The sequence below is a fragment of the Engystomops pustulosus genome, chromosome 5 (assembly GCF_040894005.1).
Source record: "Engystomops pustulosus chromosome 5, aEngPut4.maternal, whole genome shotgun sequence".
Taxonomy (NCBI): Eukaryota; Metazoa; Chordata; class Amphibia; order Anura; family Leptodactylidae; genus Engystomops; species Engystomops pustulosus.
In genome coordinates this window covers 27044792-27060433 of record NC_092415.1, presented here as the reverse complement: position 1 = coordinate 27060433, position 15642 = coordinate 27044792, and the positions used below count along the sequence as shown (strand labels likewise).

At 43.7% G+C, this 15642-nt stretch overlaps 1 protein-coding gene across 3 annotated transcripts; it reads left to right on the top strand.

Annotated features, from left to right (window-relative positions):
• The first annotated feature begins 5730 nt into the window (after window positions 1-5730).
• PDP1 (pyruvate dehydrogenase phosphatase catalytic subunit 1) lies at window positions 5731-15642 on the top strand. Of its 3 annotated transcripts, none has more exons than XM_072151437.1 (2): window positions 5731-5920; window positions 10345-15642. In XM_072151437.1, the coding sequence occupies exon 2, from the start codon at window positions 10389-10391 to the stop codon at window positions 11976-11978; it is 1590 nt and encodes a 529-aa protein (XP_072007538.1). In that variant the 5' UTR covers window positions 5731-5920; window positions 10345-10388; the 3' UTR covers window positions 11979-15642. The 3 variants fall into 3 exon arrangements, with proteins under 3 accessions (XP_072007538.1, XP_072007536.1, XP_072007535.1); XM_072151435.1 differs by lacking the exon at window positions 5731-5920 and adding an exon at window positions 5961-6127; XM_072151434.1 differs by lacking the exon at window positions 5731-5920 and adding an exon at window positions 6149-6289.

Sequence of the window (15642 nt, the reverse complement as noted above, 5' to 3'; positions counted from 1 at the left end):
TTTGTACCCTATTCTTTATATTATGAGTTTAGGCTGTTTTTATATATATTGTGAGAAAGTAAGAGGTGTCGTGTGGGAGAACCGCTATCTGCCCTACAGACAGATAAAAAGCACATGGTAAAAGCCCTGGATTTGTCTGCAGTAACCCAAGGGTTAATGCAGACATATAGTAAGCAGGAATAGTCTGTATGGTCCATGTTGGCCTGGCTAACATGGACACATTGGTAATGTCCGTACTGGGCTGCTTATTATGGAGTAGGGGTAGGCTGGTAGTGCGACTCCTACTCCACCCGGGCTTCGGTCCTGGGCTTCTGTATAGCCCACAGGTGCGGGTCACAGGCCTCGTTAGAGCCAGATGTAGTCTGCAGGCCAGAAGCAGTAGGAGAGGCCCTACCTGGAGAGCTGAAAGCGAGATTGCATTCTCACAGCAAAGGTAACTGAGGGTCTCCTGTCTTACTGCTGGCCAAGAGCGTGTGCCAGGCAGCCTGGTACATGTATAGTTAGGTGCCGTTGTTGTATTAGGCAGTGCCTAGCCGGGCAGGATTTATTTTTGTGTTGCTTTATATGTGCCAAAACCAAGGCTGAATTTATGTTGTTTTCTGAAGTGTGAATAAAACACTTTATTTGGACTTTAACCTTGCACGTGTCCCTGCTTCCTGCACTGCTACCAGGCATCTACCTGAGCAATTCCCCACAATATATATATATACAGGCAGTCCCCGGGTTACATACAAGATAGGGTCTGGAGGTTTGTTCTTAAGTTGAATTTGTATGCAAGTCGAAACTGTATATTTTATAATTGAAGTTCTAGACAAATTTTTTTTCTTTTGTCCCAGTGACAATTGGAGTTTCAAAATTTTTGCTTTAATTGGCCAAGGATTATCAATAAAGCTTCATTACAGACACCTTACAGCTGATCATTGCAGTCTGGGACTATAGCAAAGCATCCAGAGAGCTTCACAAGAGGTCACAGTGGGCAGAGGGGTCCGTCTGTAACTATGGGTTGTCTGTAAGTCGGGTGTCCTTAAGTAGGGGACCGCCTGTATATATATATATATATATATATATATATATTTGTACATTTGTACTTATTGCCACGTGATACAGATTCTAAAAAAATAGTTTGAATCAATTTGAATTTGTTTATTTCTGATGAAGAGACCTCGTGCCATCAGGTTACTAGCCCCTCTTTTTCATTTTGTGCATTTCTGGTGTGTGCTGACACAGGGCACTAAAAAGTAGAACAAACCAGTAACATTTACTGAGCCAAGTCCATCTAAGACCCGAAGGAAAGTAACAAAGAATCCAGTCTGTATCAGAGCTTCAGGGGAGATTAGGCGGATTCCACACACCGGGGCCTTGGCTGATATTTTGGCACACGTACTTACACTGCGTTCCTTATTCTAAAAGCGTACGCTAAATTCTGAGAGTAAATGACAAATAAAGCTGATCCAGAATAACCGATCCTCCAGACATACACAAGACGTGTCAAGGTCCTTGCTGTGTCCTCCAGCATACTCTAGTAGTCTCTATGACCTTTCCATGAGTTATTACACAATACAGGAGCTTCAGGCCCATGCTGATATGTAGCGAGCGCTGTCATTGTTCCTCTGACAAGAAATGATTTATGGATGAGTCATTATCGTCCGTGTTGTACAAGAAGAACTGGGATCACGACTGCATAAAGGAAAAAAATTAAATAGTCTTGTGGACGTGAGGATTTTTGCAACAATTTCTGTATTTGTTTGTTGAACTAAATACGAAAATAAACTTGGTTTAATACTTTACATCCTGTTCTGTGTACGGATCAGATGCCTAATTATGTGTCCATTGGTTACAGACAGGGGCGTAACTAGGAGATGTGGGGCCCAATAGGAAATGTCTGCATGGGGTCCCCCTTTCCCTTAAGAGAATATATACATATTTGTACACACACCTTTATATACTTATATACACACATTCAGTTCTACACTTATACATACACACATAATTATACAATTTTATACACATACATACATACATATACTCATGTGCACACATTTATGCACTTATATGGTATATACAAACTCATACATTATATACACATACAGAAAGTACACATACATGCATTCATACACACATACAGTATATACAGATCAAATTTGCAAAAAAAACGCATAGTACATACCATATATATATATATATACACACATATAGTATACATGCATCATATACTTGGACATACATCATATATACACATACAAACAGTATAAACACACCATATGCACACATACTGCATATACATATATAGCATATATACACATACATAAAGTATATACAAACCATGCATCATACACATATAATATAGACGCAAATACAGCATTTACACACATATATATCTCATGCACACAGCATATACACATCATGCTTCATATACACAAAGCATATACACACATACAGTATGTATATATATATATACCATACACAAATACATACAGCATATACACACACATATATATATATATATATATATATATACTGTATGTGTGTATATGCTGTATGTATATGAAGCATGGTGTGCATATGCTGTATGTATTTGTGTATGATATATATATATATATATATATATATATATATATACTGTATATCATACAGAAATACATACAGCATATGCACACCATGCTTCATATACACACAGCATATACACACATACAGCATTTATATAGCATATACAGACACTATAAACAGACACTTACACACACCTGAATGTTTTCACTGCCAGGCAGTTTTCTTGTCCTGGGGCCCAGTAGCTGTGGACCACATGGGCAAGTCAACAGTAGGAACTACCGTCTTCCACCGCTAACAAATGTCTGTAGACCACAAACTTGTGGCGGCAGAATGTCTACAGTGAAAGGGAAACTGTCAATTAAACTAACCTAAACTAATTAAACATATTTTGAAAACTGCTTTTATACAAAAGTACAACTATCCCTTTATTGTTCCTCTCCATGCCTGAAAATGTGTAATTTGTAAAGTTGATTCACCATTTATGTGAGTTTTTCCTCTGAGCCTTGTCCAGCATATTCATGTCCTTCCTACTCAGCCATGCAGAAAAGAATACCTGAGGTAGGGGGAGCCGATATCTCTTCACACACAACCAGCGTCTCTCTCAGCCGCCTCATTCACCCCACCTTCAGGAATTCTCTTCAGCAGTCAGCAAGGGAATGATGGAGCAAAGCTGAATTGGCTTAGCTGAAGTGAAAGCAGGTGCCTTGTCAATCAGGAGCTGGAGGCAATTCTGAGCTAGAAGAACATAAATATACATAGATGGTTAGTCAACTTCACAAATAGACTGTGGAACTTTTCAGGCATGGGGTGGAACAATATAGGGATATAGAAGTTGTATTGTTGTATAATAACAGTTTGCCAAGTTATTTTTAGTTATTGTAGGCTAGTTTAACTGACAGGTTCCCTTTACACACGTCTGTAGGAGCAGACTGCATGGGTTTGCTTGTAGTCTGTGACCAAGGAAGCACATAGCTTTGTATTTTTATGTTTGATAACTAAGTGAAAGAAAACCCAGTATCCCAATCTGGCATGCGGGTGATTGTGTCTTCTGATAACTTATTATGAACCATATAGATGGAAGGGACCATCCAGCTCAGTAGGTGTATGTCATGTTATTCAAACCTGCAGCTCTTTTTGTTCTTCAGTTCTTTTCATGGAACAGGAAGATAGAAATGTGAAGAGATGTACACCAATGTTTCCATTCATTGACAAGAAAGCTAGTCCAGTCTTCTCTGTTTCTGAGTATGTTGGTTACCCCCTTTTATCACCCAACCCCCATTTACTGAAACAGTATAGAGATGATGCACAGTGATGTCCCAGTATAGAGATGATGATACACACAGTGATGTCACAGTACAGGGATAATACACACAGTGATATCACAGTACAGGGATAATACACACAATGATGTCACAGTACAGGGATAATACACACACTGATGTCACAGTACAGGGATAATACACACAGTGATGTCACAGTACAGGGATAATACACACAGTGATGTCACAGTACAGGGATAATACACACAGTGATGTGATAGTACACAGATAATACACACAGTGATATCACAGTACAGAGATAATACACACAGTGATATCACAGTACAGGGATAATACACACAGTGATGTCACAGTACAGGGATAATACACACAGGGATGTCACAGTATAGAGATAATACACACAATGATGTCACAGTACAGGGATAATACACACAGTGATATCACAGTACAGAGATAATACACACATGGATGTCACAGTATAGAGATAATACACACATGGATGTCACAGTATAGAGATAATACACACAGTGATATCACAGTACAGAGATAATACACACAGGGATGTCACAGTACAGGGATAATACACAGTGATGTCACAGTACAGGGATAATACACAGTGATGTCAAAGTACAGGGATAATACACACAGTGATGTCACAGTACACAGATATTATGCACAGTGATGTCACAGTACAGAGATAATACGCACAGTGATGTCACAGTACAGAGATAATACACACAGTGATGTCACAGTACAGGGATAATACACACAGTGATATCACAGTACAGGGATAATACACACAGGGATGTCACAGTATAGAGATAATACACACAGTGATATCACAGTACAGAGATAATACACACAGGGATGTCACAGTATAGAGATAATACACACAGTGATATCACAGTACAGAGATAATACACACAGGGATGTCACAGTACAGGGATAATACACACAGTGATGTCACAGTACACAGATATTATGCACAGTGATGTCACAGTACAGAGATAATATACACAGTGATGTCACAGTACAGGGATAATACACAGTGATGTCACAGTACAGGGATAATACACACAGTGATGTCACAGTACACAGATATTATGCACAGTGATGTCACAGTACAGAGATAATACGCACAGTGATGTCACAGTACAGAGATAATACGCACAGTGATGTCACAGTACAGGGATAATACACACAGTGATGTCACAGTACAGGGATAATACACACAGTGATGTCACAGTACAGGGATAATGCACACAGTGATGTCACAGTACAGGGATAAATACACACAGTGATGTCACAGTACAGGGATAATACACACAGTGATGTCACAGTACAGGATAATACACACAGTGATGTCACAGTACAGGATAATACACACAGTGATGTCACAGTACAGGGATAAATACACACAGTGATGTCACAGTACAGAGATAATACACACAGTGATGTCACAGTACAGGGATAATACACACAGTGATGTCACAGTACATGGATAATACACACAGAGATGTCACAGTACAGGGATAATACACACAGTGATGTCACAGTACAGGGATAATACACACAGTGATGTCACAGTACAGGGATAATGCACACAGTGATGTCACAGTACAGGGATAATGCACACAGTGATGTCACAGTACAGGGATAATGCACACAGGGATGTCACAGTACAGGGATAATACACACAGTGATGTCACAGTACAGGGATAATACACACAGTGATGTCACAGTACACGGATAATACACACAGTGATGTCACAGTACACGGATAATACACACAGTGATGTCACAGTACAGAGATAATACACACAGTGATGTCACAGTACAGAGATAATACACACAGTGATGTCACAGTACAGGGATAATACATAATACATTGATGTCACACGTATTCTCTGTAGTAGGGTCGCAGGTCTCTGGGGGCTCTATCCCTCAGTGTACATTGTGATTCTCCAGGCTCCGCCTTGCCCCGCCCCCTCCTGTCCATCATGTGCACATTATCCGCGCTCTTGGCCTCACTTCAAAGAGCCGCCTGGAGAGGGGCGGGCGCACTGCAGGTCTTAGAGCCAATAAGAAGACAGGTGGGTGGTGCTAAGTGTGAAAAGAAGGCGCTGCTATTGGCGGAGCAGGAGGGTGTGGCGAGGTGTCTTCGCTGGCTGAAGGACGGGCACGGGCCGTGACGTCACAGTGGAGATTATCGCTGCTCGGCGGAAGGGCGGCCGGTACCGGAGCTCGGGTGTATCTGCCTGTGGCTGGCGGGATGTGAGAGGGCTGACTAGGGGCCGCAGGTACCGCTCCCCCGCGCTGACTGTCTGTGCGTCTCTTCTGTCTGTCTTCCTCCTGCGCTGCCGCTGCTGCTCTGTGCTGTCCGCCGGGCGGTTGCAGGTTGTGGATGTTCTCAGCTTGTTGTGACAGGAGAATGTGTGTGTGTCCCGGGCCCAGGCGGATCGGTACGTACCTCCGGACTCCTCTCTCTTACAGCATCCTGGAGATGTCCCTCTGCTATTCCTCCTGGAAATACTTACCTCATGTCACCACTAGGAGGCGCTCCCCTGCTCTGTATTCCTTCCTGTTCAGTTCATGCTTAGCCAGGGACACGCCTCTCTGACTAATTGTATAGTAACACCCAGTTGTCCATACATTTTACAGGAGGAATAACAGAGGGACACATTGGAGAACTATTCTGGGTCGTCTCCAGAATATCACTTATAGTCCTATAATCCAGATTTATTCCCTGTTTAATGTGTTCCCTGTTTAAATTCTGGGCAGATAATGGCACCCAATACTCGGAAGAAGATTAGTGACCGCATATGGGGTGCACCCAGTGGTGCTATCAGATCCTTGCAAGTACAATGGGTGCTGCTGCTAAAGTTGCTGCTTAGTCTGAGCCTCACTGTGATGTTTGCTACAATAGTATTCTCTGTGCTGGTACATTGTCACAAACCACCAGGATTTTACAGATTTGTAGTCGGCCTTAGATGAGAGCCCCCTGTAAAGATAATTTGGCATCAGCTTTGACCATGTAAAGCAGCAGATAGTGTTAGATATTCGAGATTTCTGTAAAAAATAACTTTATGTGTATTAGTAGCAGCAGAACTGTGAAAAATGCATTTGTATTCCATTCTTGTAGCTACTGAAGTTGTGTCCTAACTAGAGATGAGCAGGACTGACATTCAGGTTGGGCTGTCTGGCTGTACGGTCCCTAATCCGGAACTACGTCAATCTGCGAAATGCCCCCGGCAGATCGCAATGGCTGGGATTGGCCAGGGGGAACTACCTTGGTCGGACGGCCGAACTAGAACATTGGGTCCGCTTGTCTCTAGTCCTAAAGCTTCATTCCTCTGCATTAAGCTGCTTTACACCTTGTCCCCTTTAACCCTTGTAACATGTTTGAATACTACAAAGGTGGAGCAGCTCAGTGCTGAGGGCTAAGAGCACAGCAGTGTGAGGAGAAGCTACAATCCTGTAATGTAAATGCATTTTTCACAGTCCTGCTGCTACTAACATACATAAAGGTATGGTTACATGGATCTCCGGGGACAATACTTAATACAGCCTGTGGCTTTGTATGGTCAAAACTGCTGACAGGTTCTCTTTACTGTTGATATGGAGCAGCGTCCCCTTCTGGCTATTTTGACCATTGCAACAAATTTGTATCTCATAAGCGGTGAACTGGATTTGCTGCAATCCTGAAAACGGCCAGAAGGGGACGCTGCTAACCAATAACATCAAAGGGAACCTGTCAGCAGTACTGAGCATACATGGCCGCAGACTATATTGAGTAATGTCTGTGGAGATCTGAGTAACCATGCTTTTTATGTGTATAGTTAGTAGCAGCAGGACTGTGAAAATGTTACATTCCATGATTGTATCTGAAATAGCATTGGAATAGCACTGAACTGCTCCACTGCTATAGTAGTATGTTACAGGGAAAAGGGGAGAGGGTGTAGAGAAACTCAATCTAGAGAAATGACGTGTTAGGCCACAACTTCCGAAGCTACAATCCAGGATATAAATGCATTTTTCACAGTCCTGCTGCTACTAACAACACGCATATAGGTATTTTTTACATAGTTCTCCAGGGAAACTACATTATACAGTCTGCGGCTCTGTATGCTCAAAACTGCTGATTGGTTCTCCATTTTTTTTGAGCAGCGTCCCTTACTGGCCATCTTAAGGATTGCAGCAATTCCAGCTCAGTGTTTGTGAGATCTGGAAGCTGACTTGGCATAAGCGATCCACTTGTCTGTGTCGGATCCTGGCATATGCCTTGGCTCAGCATCTTGTAGGATGATGGATGGCGTCCTGGCACGGCTCATAGAGGCATAAATCCAGCAGTTACATAAGTCACAGCCCTCGGTCTCCTGTAGTGCCCGGACAGATCTGGTTACACCCACTCTAAAAATACCCCCAGCCCCGAGCGGGCAGTGTAACGTTACATGGTGGAGGTGACTCCTGCTCTGCATGATGTTCTCCTGTCCCTGTGTCCCCATGTCTGTCCGTAGATCTGCAGTGCAGGACCTTCTGCTTCCCTCTGTGTCGTCTTTCTTCACGCTTTGCAATGTAGGTTATTACTCCACTAATCTGCATGAAATGTTCCCTAGTCACACAGTCATCCACTCGCTGTAAGGGGGGGCGGGGGGAGTTCGAGCCTTAAAGGGGTTGTCCAGGATTTAGTCTAGTTGTTGTGCGGCACCAATAGATGGATAGAACGAGACAAGGGGCCGACTTGGGTAGATGATGGCTTATGGCTGAAGCACACAGACACACGTGGACCCTGATATGGTCCTATAAGCCGTGTGATGCTATGGGCAGAAATGGTAGCCGGCAGCCCTGTCCATTAATGTACAATCACTGCAGCTCACTTCAATGAGACCTGCTGAAAGTCTTCTACAGGGTGGAGGAAGCTCAATTAGCTGATTTGGGTGTCTCAACCCCCCCCCTCCCCCCTTCATAATATACCATCAAGATAAACCAGGCACAGTGACTCTGGTGATCTTCTTATATTTGTTATCCATGGCCTCATTTATTACCAAATCAACTTTTAAAATTATGCTAATGAGCCTAAAGGGCTGTTACCAAAGCCTGTCCCTGCTGTAGATGGAGAGGGCAAGACAGTGTAACAGTTGGTAAAGCTACTGCATGTAGGGGCTCTAGTAACACTCCCCCTCCCTCCCTCACACTTATATTGATGGTATTTTTCTCTTTAAAGGGGTTTTCCCACAAAGCAAGTTATGCTCTCTCCACAGTACAGGGCCTAACTTGCTGATCGGTGGGGGTCTCGGCGATGGGACCCCCACTGAACACTAGAAAAGGGGTTCTGATGCACCCCTATTGGACCCCTCGTAGCACCACCAATCCAGTGGAGCAGCCTGTCACCTATGGCCTGGCTGCCCCGTTCATCTCTATGGAGCTGAAAGAAAATTGCTGAGTACAGCGCTTAGGGAAACACCTTTTAAAACATAAGCACTTGTCCTTTGCCCAGAAAAGGGGGCTATACGTCTGAAGAGATCTTACCCATTGGGTGCACATGTAGCACTTGAAATGTGTAACTCCTGTACATAGATGCGTTGGGTCCTAAATATCTGTGATCAGGGACGAGGAACACGTGGTTTGATGGCAAACAATGTAAATCACATGTTACTTGTCCCGGATTACAAGCTCGGAGGTCTAAACGCATCCGTGACGGGGCAGGGCGAATGCGATTTGATAAAGTCTACAAGAACATTGTGTGTGAATATACACCAAAGCCTCGTAGACTGTGCTGTATACTCCTCCGAGGCCGCACAAGGCTGCGATTGCGTCCATGAGGCCCGAATGGCAGATCTTCTCTGCTGATGAAATCCCTTTTCTCAGGGGAAACCTGATCTAACTAGAAAATTCACTGAACCCTCCAGTCCTGCCTGCGGCTTATGTTGTCTGCTGACGACCAAAGGGATAGATAAGTTTCTAATTGGCCCTTTTTTTTGGGATACAGGTAGGTCAGTCTGCAGTTGCATCCTATTAATACAGCCCCACAAATGTCTTCAGGTTGTCCGCGGTATTGCAGCTCCTCCTGATTCACTTCATCTTAGTTGATCTGCAATACCAGTCACGGTCCATGGCCAGGGTGGCGCTGTTTAATTTTTAAAGTTGGGTTTTTCTAATCTTTATATATAATCTTAAAAATCCTTTTTTTCAACCATTCTCTATGATTAAGCAGTGTACATACTATATGCTAGATGTAAGGTAGGAGGGGTCGGGCCTCTGGGACCCACAACAATCCCGACAATACTGGGGCAGTGCTCTACAGCACATGGGTCACAGCACTATGGCAAAACAGATTCGTTTTTGGTATTGTACTAAAGCTCTCCTCTTCCCCATTATAATTGCTAGAATTTTTGACCAAATTTTAGATATAGGAGGATTAACCCTTTAACCTATTATCATTAGGAGTGACCCAGTATTTTTGGGGATTGTTTATCTTCTCTTGCCCACTCTGAATAATCTCTTTTCCTCTCTGCAGGTTTCCCAGGAAGAAGTCGCTCGCCATCGTTGCTGCTCGATGCCATGTCTGTTCCTACGCAGCTTCTCTTTCCTCTCATAAGGAATTGTGAGCTGGGCCGGATCTGCAGCTCGGTCTGTTACTGTCACCACAAACCCCTGTGCTGCAGGTCCAGTTACTCCTCCGCCAAGCCCCTCCGTTGCGGAGCGGACGGGACGTTTGCCTCAGCCTTCCGACGGCCCAGGGATCAATGTTTCCAGCTGAGACAATACGTGACTACTCCTCAGAGATTTTACCTGACCCCTCCCCAGGTCAATAGTATCTTAAAAGCCAACGAATACAGTTTCAAAGTTCCCGAATTCGATGGGAAGAACATCAGCTCCATCCTCGGTTTCGACAGCAACCAGTTGCCCGCCAATGCCCCGATCGAAGACAGAAGAAGCGCGGCTACGTGTTTACAGACGCGTGGTATGCTCTTGGGGGTGTTCGACGGCCATGCCGGTTGCGCTTGCGCCCAAGCTGTTAGCGAAAGACTGTTCTATTACATCGCAGTCTCGTTGCTACCTCAAGAGACTCTACTAGAGATCGAACAGGCGGTGGAAAGCGGGAGGGCTCTGTTACCCATTTTGCAGTGGCACAAGCATCCAAATGATTACTTTAGTAAGGAGGCATCCAAGTTGTACTTCAACAGTTTAAGGACCTACTGGCAGGAGCTGATTGACCTCAACACGGGGGAGACGACTGACGTAAAGGAGGCCTTGATCAATTCCTTTAAGAGATTGGACAACGACCTGTCTTTGGAAGCTCAAGTTGGAGATCCCAACTCATTCCTGAACTATTGGGTCTTAAGAGTGGCCTTCTCCGGAGCCACGGCATGCGTGGCTCACGTGGATGGCGTTGACTTGCATGTGGCTAACACAGGAGATAGTCGCGCCTTGCTCGGAGTGCAGGAAGAAGATGGATCTTGGTCTGCGGTCACCATGTCCCACGATCATAACGCACAAAATGAGTCTGAGATTCAAAGGCTAAAATCAGAACATCCCAAGGAGGAGAAGACGGTGGTGAAGCAAGACCGACTCCTTGGGTTGCTAATGCCCTTCAGAGCTTTTGGTGATGTTAAGTTTAAGTGGAGCATCGACCTTCAGAAACGCGTCATCGAGTCGGGACCCGATCAACTCAACGACAATGAATACACCAAATTCATCCCCCCAAATTACCACACCCCACCTTATTTATCTGCTGAGCCCGAAGTCATCTACCATAGATTAAGACCTAAAGATAAGTTCCTCATATTGGCCACTGATGGGCTTTGGGAGACGATGCACAGGCAAGACATAGTGAGAATCGTTGGAGAGTATCTAACTGGGGTTCACCACCAGCAGCCTATAGCGGTCGGGGGTTATAAAGTTACACTGGGACAGATGCAGGGTCTTCTTATGGAACGAAGGGCCAGAATTTCTTCCGTTTTCGAAGATCAAAACGCAGCCACCCACCTCATTAGGCACGCCGTGGGCAACAATGAATTTGGCGCTGTTGACCACGAGCGCCTTTCAAAGATGCTTAGTCTTCCAGAAGAACTGGCGCGGATGTACAGGGATGATATCACCATCATAGTGGTGCAGTTTAATTCTCATGTTATCGGAGCCTATCAGTAAATCACACGTATATAAATCCGTATACCAAACGTATTGGGCCTTTGACGTTTGCATATATTTTTTTGCGTTCTCCTTCTGAGTGGCATGAAACTATATTGAGCTGTAACTTTTTTTTTTTTTTGTATGGTAAAAAAATTGCATGGCTGACAACGGGTTCAGATTTCAAGCTGCTCACTAATCTAGCGCGATATCCATAAATCCATCATGGAAATGCTCTTTCCATAACCAGAGTGTGATCTGTGGTCTTTTTTAGTATTTTGGAGCCATTTGTTGTCTACTAAGATAGTTATTGTACTGTCGTGTTCTTCCGGCACAGATACTATGGAACAGTATTGACCTTTAAGGGGCTTTTAAAGGAACACTAATCCTGAAAATGTATGCTAATAGTAGTTAAGGCATTGAGTTCTCCCTATGGTTAGGCTGGTGGCACACAATATCACTGGATTTCATGGACTGGCCACAGTCCCGGGGACAGGACTTTTTTTCATCATAGTGATGCAAGGAGTCCCTTCTTTCCCGCTGCACTGCAATCATAACTGTGGTCTGTCCGTAAAATCTGGCCCTGAGCACTGCTCGTTTTTTTTTTTTTTTTTTTTTTTTGTGAACCAAATGCAGTCGTGTGCCTGAGTCAGTCTATACTTTGCCAAGAGGGTGGGACTAAATCTTTGTCCTACTTTAGACTGGACACGGCAAGGGCAGCTTTTTCCACTTGTTTAACAAGGGACCAGGGTTTTCAAGGATTTTCTCTGTTTAGTGTTCTTCTAATATAAGGGAGGTCACTATATAATGGGTTAATCCAAAAACACTTCCCACCAAACCATGTTTTTTTTTTTTTTTCCCCCCCATGGTGGTCCATGATTTGGCATCAGATTAACACTGTGATCAATCACTGCTGGTATGAATGTCACTATGGTTCAGAAAGCAATATATTTGGTTGTCCCCATACCCCGTCCCTTTCTATCAAACAGCTTGGGGTCTCATTGGCGCAACCACATAAAACGGTGCAGCCTACACTTCCGCCATTTTCATCATCTGAACGAGCAATATGGGGGATGGAATAATCCCTCCACAGCAGTGTTTCTCTTGGGTCTATAACATCATGGTTTAGAAAAACCTGAATTGGGTTTGTTCATTTTCGTTGAATAGAAATGAGGGGACCAGAAGTGTAGGTCCGGGTCTAGAGGAGTCCACCCGAATGCCGAACTTTGACTTTGGGTCCGCTCATCTCTTCCTCTGAATGGTTCTCCATAGGGCAGCTTGTCAGCTGCTGTTGTACCTTGGTTTTGAAATTTTGGCAAAATCATGCGAAATAATCCGACCCCCCGATCAGGAGCAGAGTTTTTCTTGATAAGCACTTTGGGACATAATTATCATACACTGGCACACGAGCGCCAGTGTATGATAGCCCCGCCGCTGCATATTCGCAGTGATGTACATCCAAGAGGCGGGTGTACAGTAAATGCAGTGCAATGTTATGGCTAGAAATCATCACCAGGATGAAGGATTGTAAACCAAGCACACTTACATGCTGGCACCTATCTTTAAGAAAAAAAAGGCTTTATTATGCAAATGAGCCTGAGGGTCCCAGAAGCCAAAAGCAGGTGTGGATCATAATGGGGGAGAACGAATACTTGAGAGGTACTACTCCAGTCCTGGTTTGGAATAATAAACTGCGTCTGGAAACCTGAACATGTGGACACAGCCATAGGCTGCATTAGGGAGGCCATGCTGTTCCACTCGCTTTATGTAGCATTCCAGTGAAATGCATGCAACCTGTAATCGGCACCCGGTGTCTTACACTTAAACAATACAAGACACCGGGAGCTGATTAGCGATCACATACGTTTTATTGGAAACGCACATGTGATCGGGCCAGGCCACACCCACCGTGTGCTACTGTTGAGTTAGGAAACTCAACGCTAGCGGGAGATGTAACCGCAGCCTAAGGATCCCCACTCCATCTGTTATTGGGTTGGATATGTCTTTCCTGACATCCTCTGTGACCGCTGTGGTTGCAGACCCATTAGAATTAAGCATTAATAACTGCAGATGTTTTATATGTAGAGAGTTGTATTCTGTATTTTTATACTGCGATCTAGTTTTGGTTTAGTTTGGCACCATTAGGTCTTCCCAGTGCTGGACCATCCACTCCAAATTTTTAGCTATGTAATGTATGAAGAAATCTGAATTGTATATTGGCTTTTCGGACAAAAATTGCCATTTTGTACAACCTGTATTTCACTCTTCTAAAGGCTCCGGAGTTGAAATCTGAAATTTCGGTGGTATTAGATGGTATTATACTGTTACTGAACTTCTTATGTAGATTTATGGTGTTAATAAAAATTGAAAAATGGGTTTTCTATAAACAACAAAAGCAAATTGGTGCCGTGGAAGACCCCCCCCCCCACCCACCTGGAATGCTCATCTAGAAACCAAAGTTCACAGCAATACATGCAGACTATACAATACCTGACAAAGCTCAACACAAACAAAATCGCTATATTTATCTAGGTTCTTCCCTAAACCAGACTATGCAGTGGCCCCCTGAGTGCAGTTGTGCTTGGCATGACTATTATATATAAGGGGGGACCCTAACTGACTGTGCGGACATGTCTGATTTATGAATATGTATATTTCCTAAATGGAGCATCCAAGAATTACATTGTGCCGTCCCTCGGTTCCACCTGCTTGTATAAATTGACCTCTGGGTCGTGCCATTCCTACACTCTATGTACAGATCGGTGTGAGCTCCATAAAGGCACCGCACACATTAGTGGTTGGCAAAGATTGTTCAATTGGTATTTTACAATTTGCAATATCCATATTTTTTTTCCCCCAATACCTGTAATCTGAGAAGAGGAGGGAGGACACATTATCAGATTCTCCGCTAAACCCAGCAAAATCTTTTGATTGACTTCTACCAATTTGTAAAGGGGGGGGGGGGGGGCGGGGGTTTTGGTTGTTTCTAGTAAATATTGGCAAACCACTTAAACGGCGGCCATCTTTGCCCAGCATAGGCATAATGTTGGAAGCCACCACCGCCACCCACCCCCACCCCCGGCCCATTTTAGATGGTGAACCAGTCTTGCCCAAATTCACAGATTTTGCTGCCAATTATCTAAAGGGTTTGGGTGCCTCGGGAGTCTTGTACACCACCTTGCACTGGAATCATGGCTACATGGTTATACATACACTAAGCTATGTACAAGTCCCCTAGGAGACTTACTAAGATGAATAGGTAACTACATAATGCTGGTGCGTACAACTATCATTTTGCAGAAGATTTCATGTACTACATCTTGGTCAACTCTGTAAATATACCTTTTATAATTCCACGTGTCCAAGTTTGCCATTTTTTACCATTGTAAACTACACAATTTCCAAATTTCTGGACTTCATGGCCCTCCAGGTGCCATAGTTATTGGGCTCCTTTACTCTCCAATGTTGATGATATTTTACATATACAATTCTCTTCTCCATTGGTTGAATAGCACTTATTTTATTTTCCATGTTTCATATCAAAGCTGTTACAGTATTTAACCTATGTTGCTTTTATTATTATACTGTATGTACTCCATGTGTGTAGTGTATATGATGAAAGAAGAATAATACTGAGTGCTGTGTAGTATATAGCTGCTTGTATTATTAAAAAATTGCTGAACAA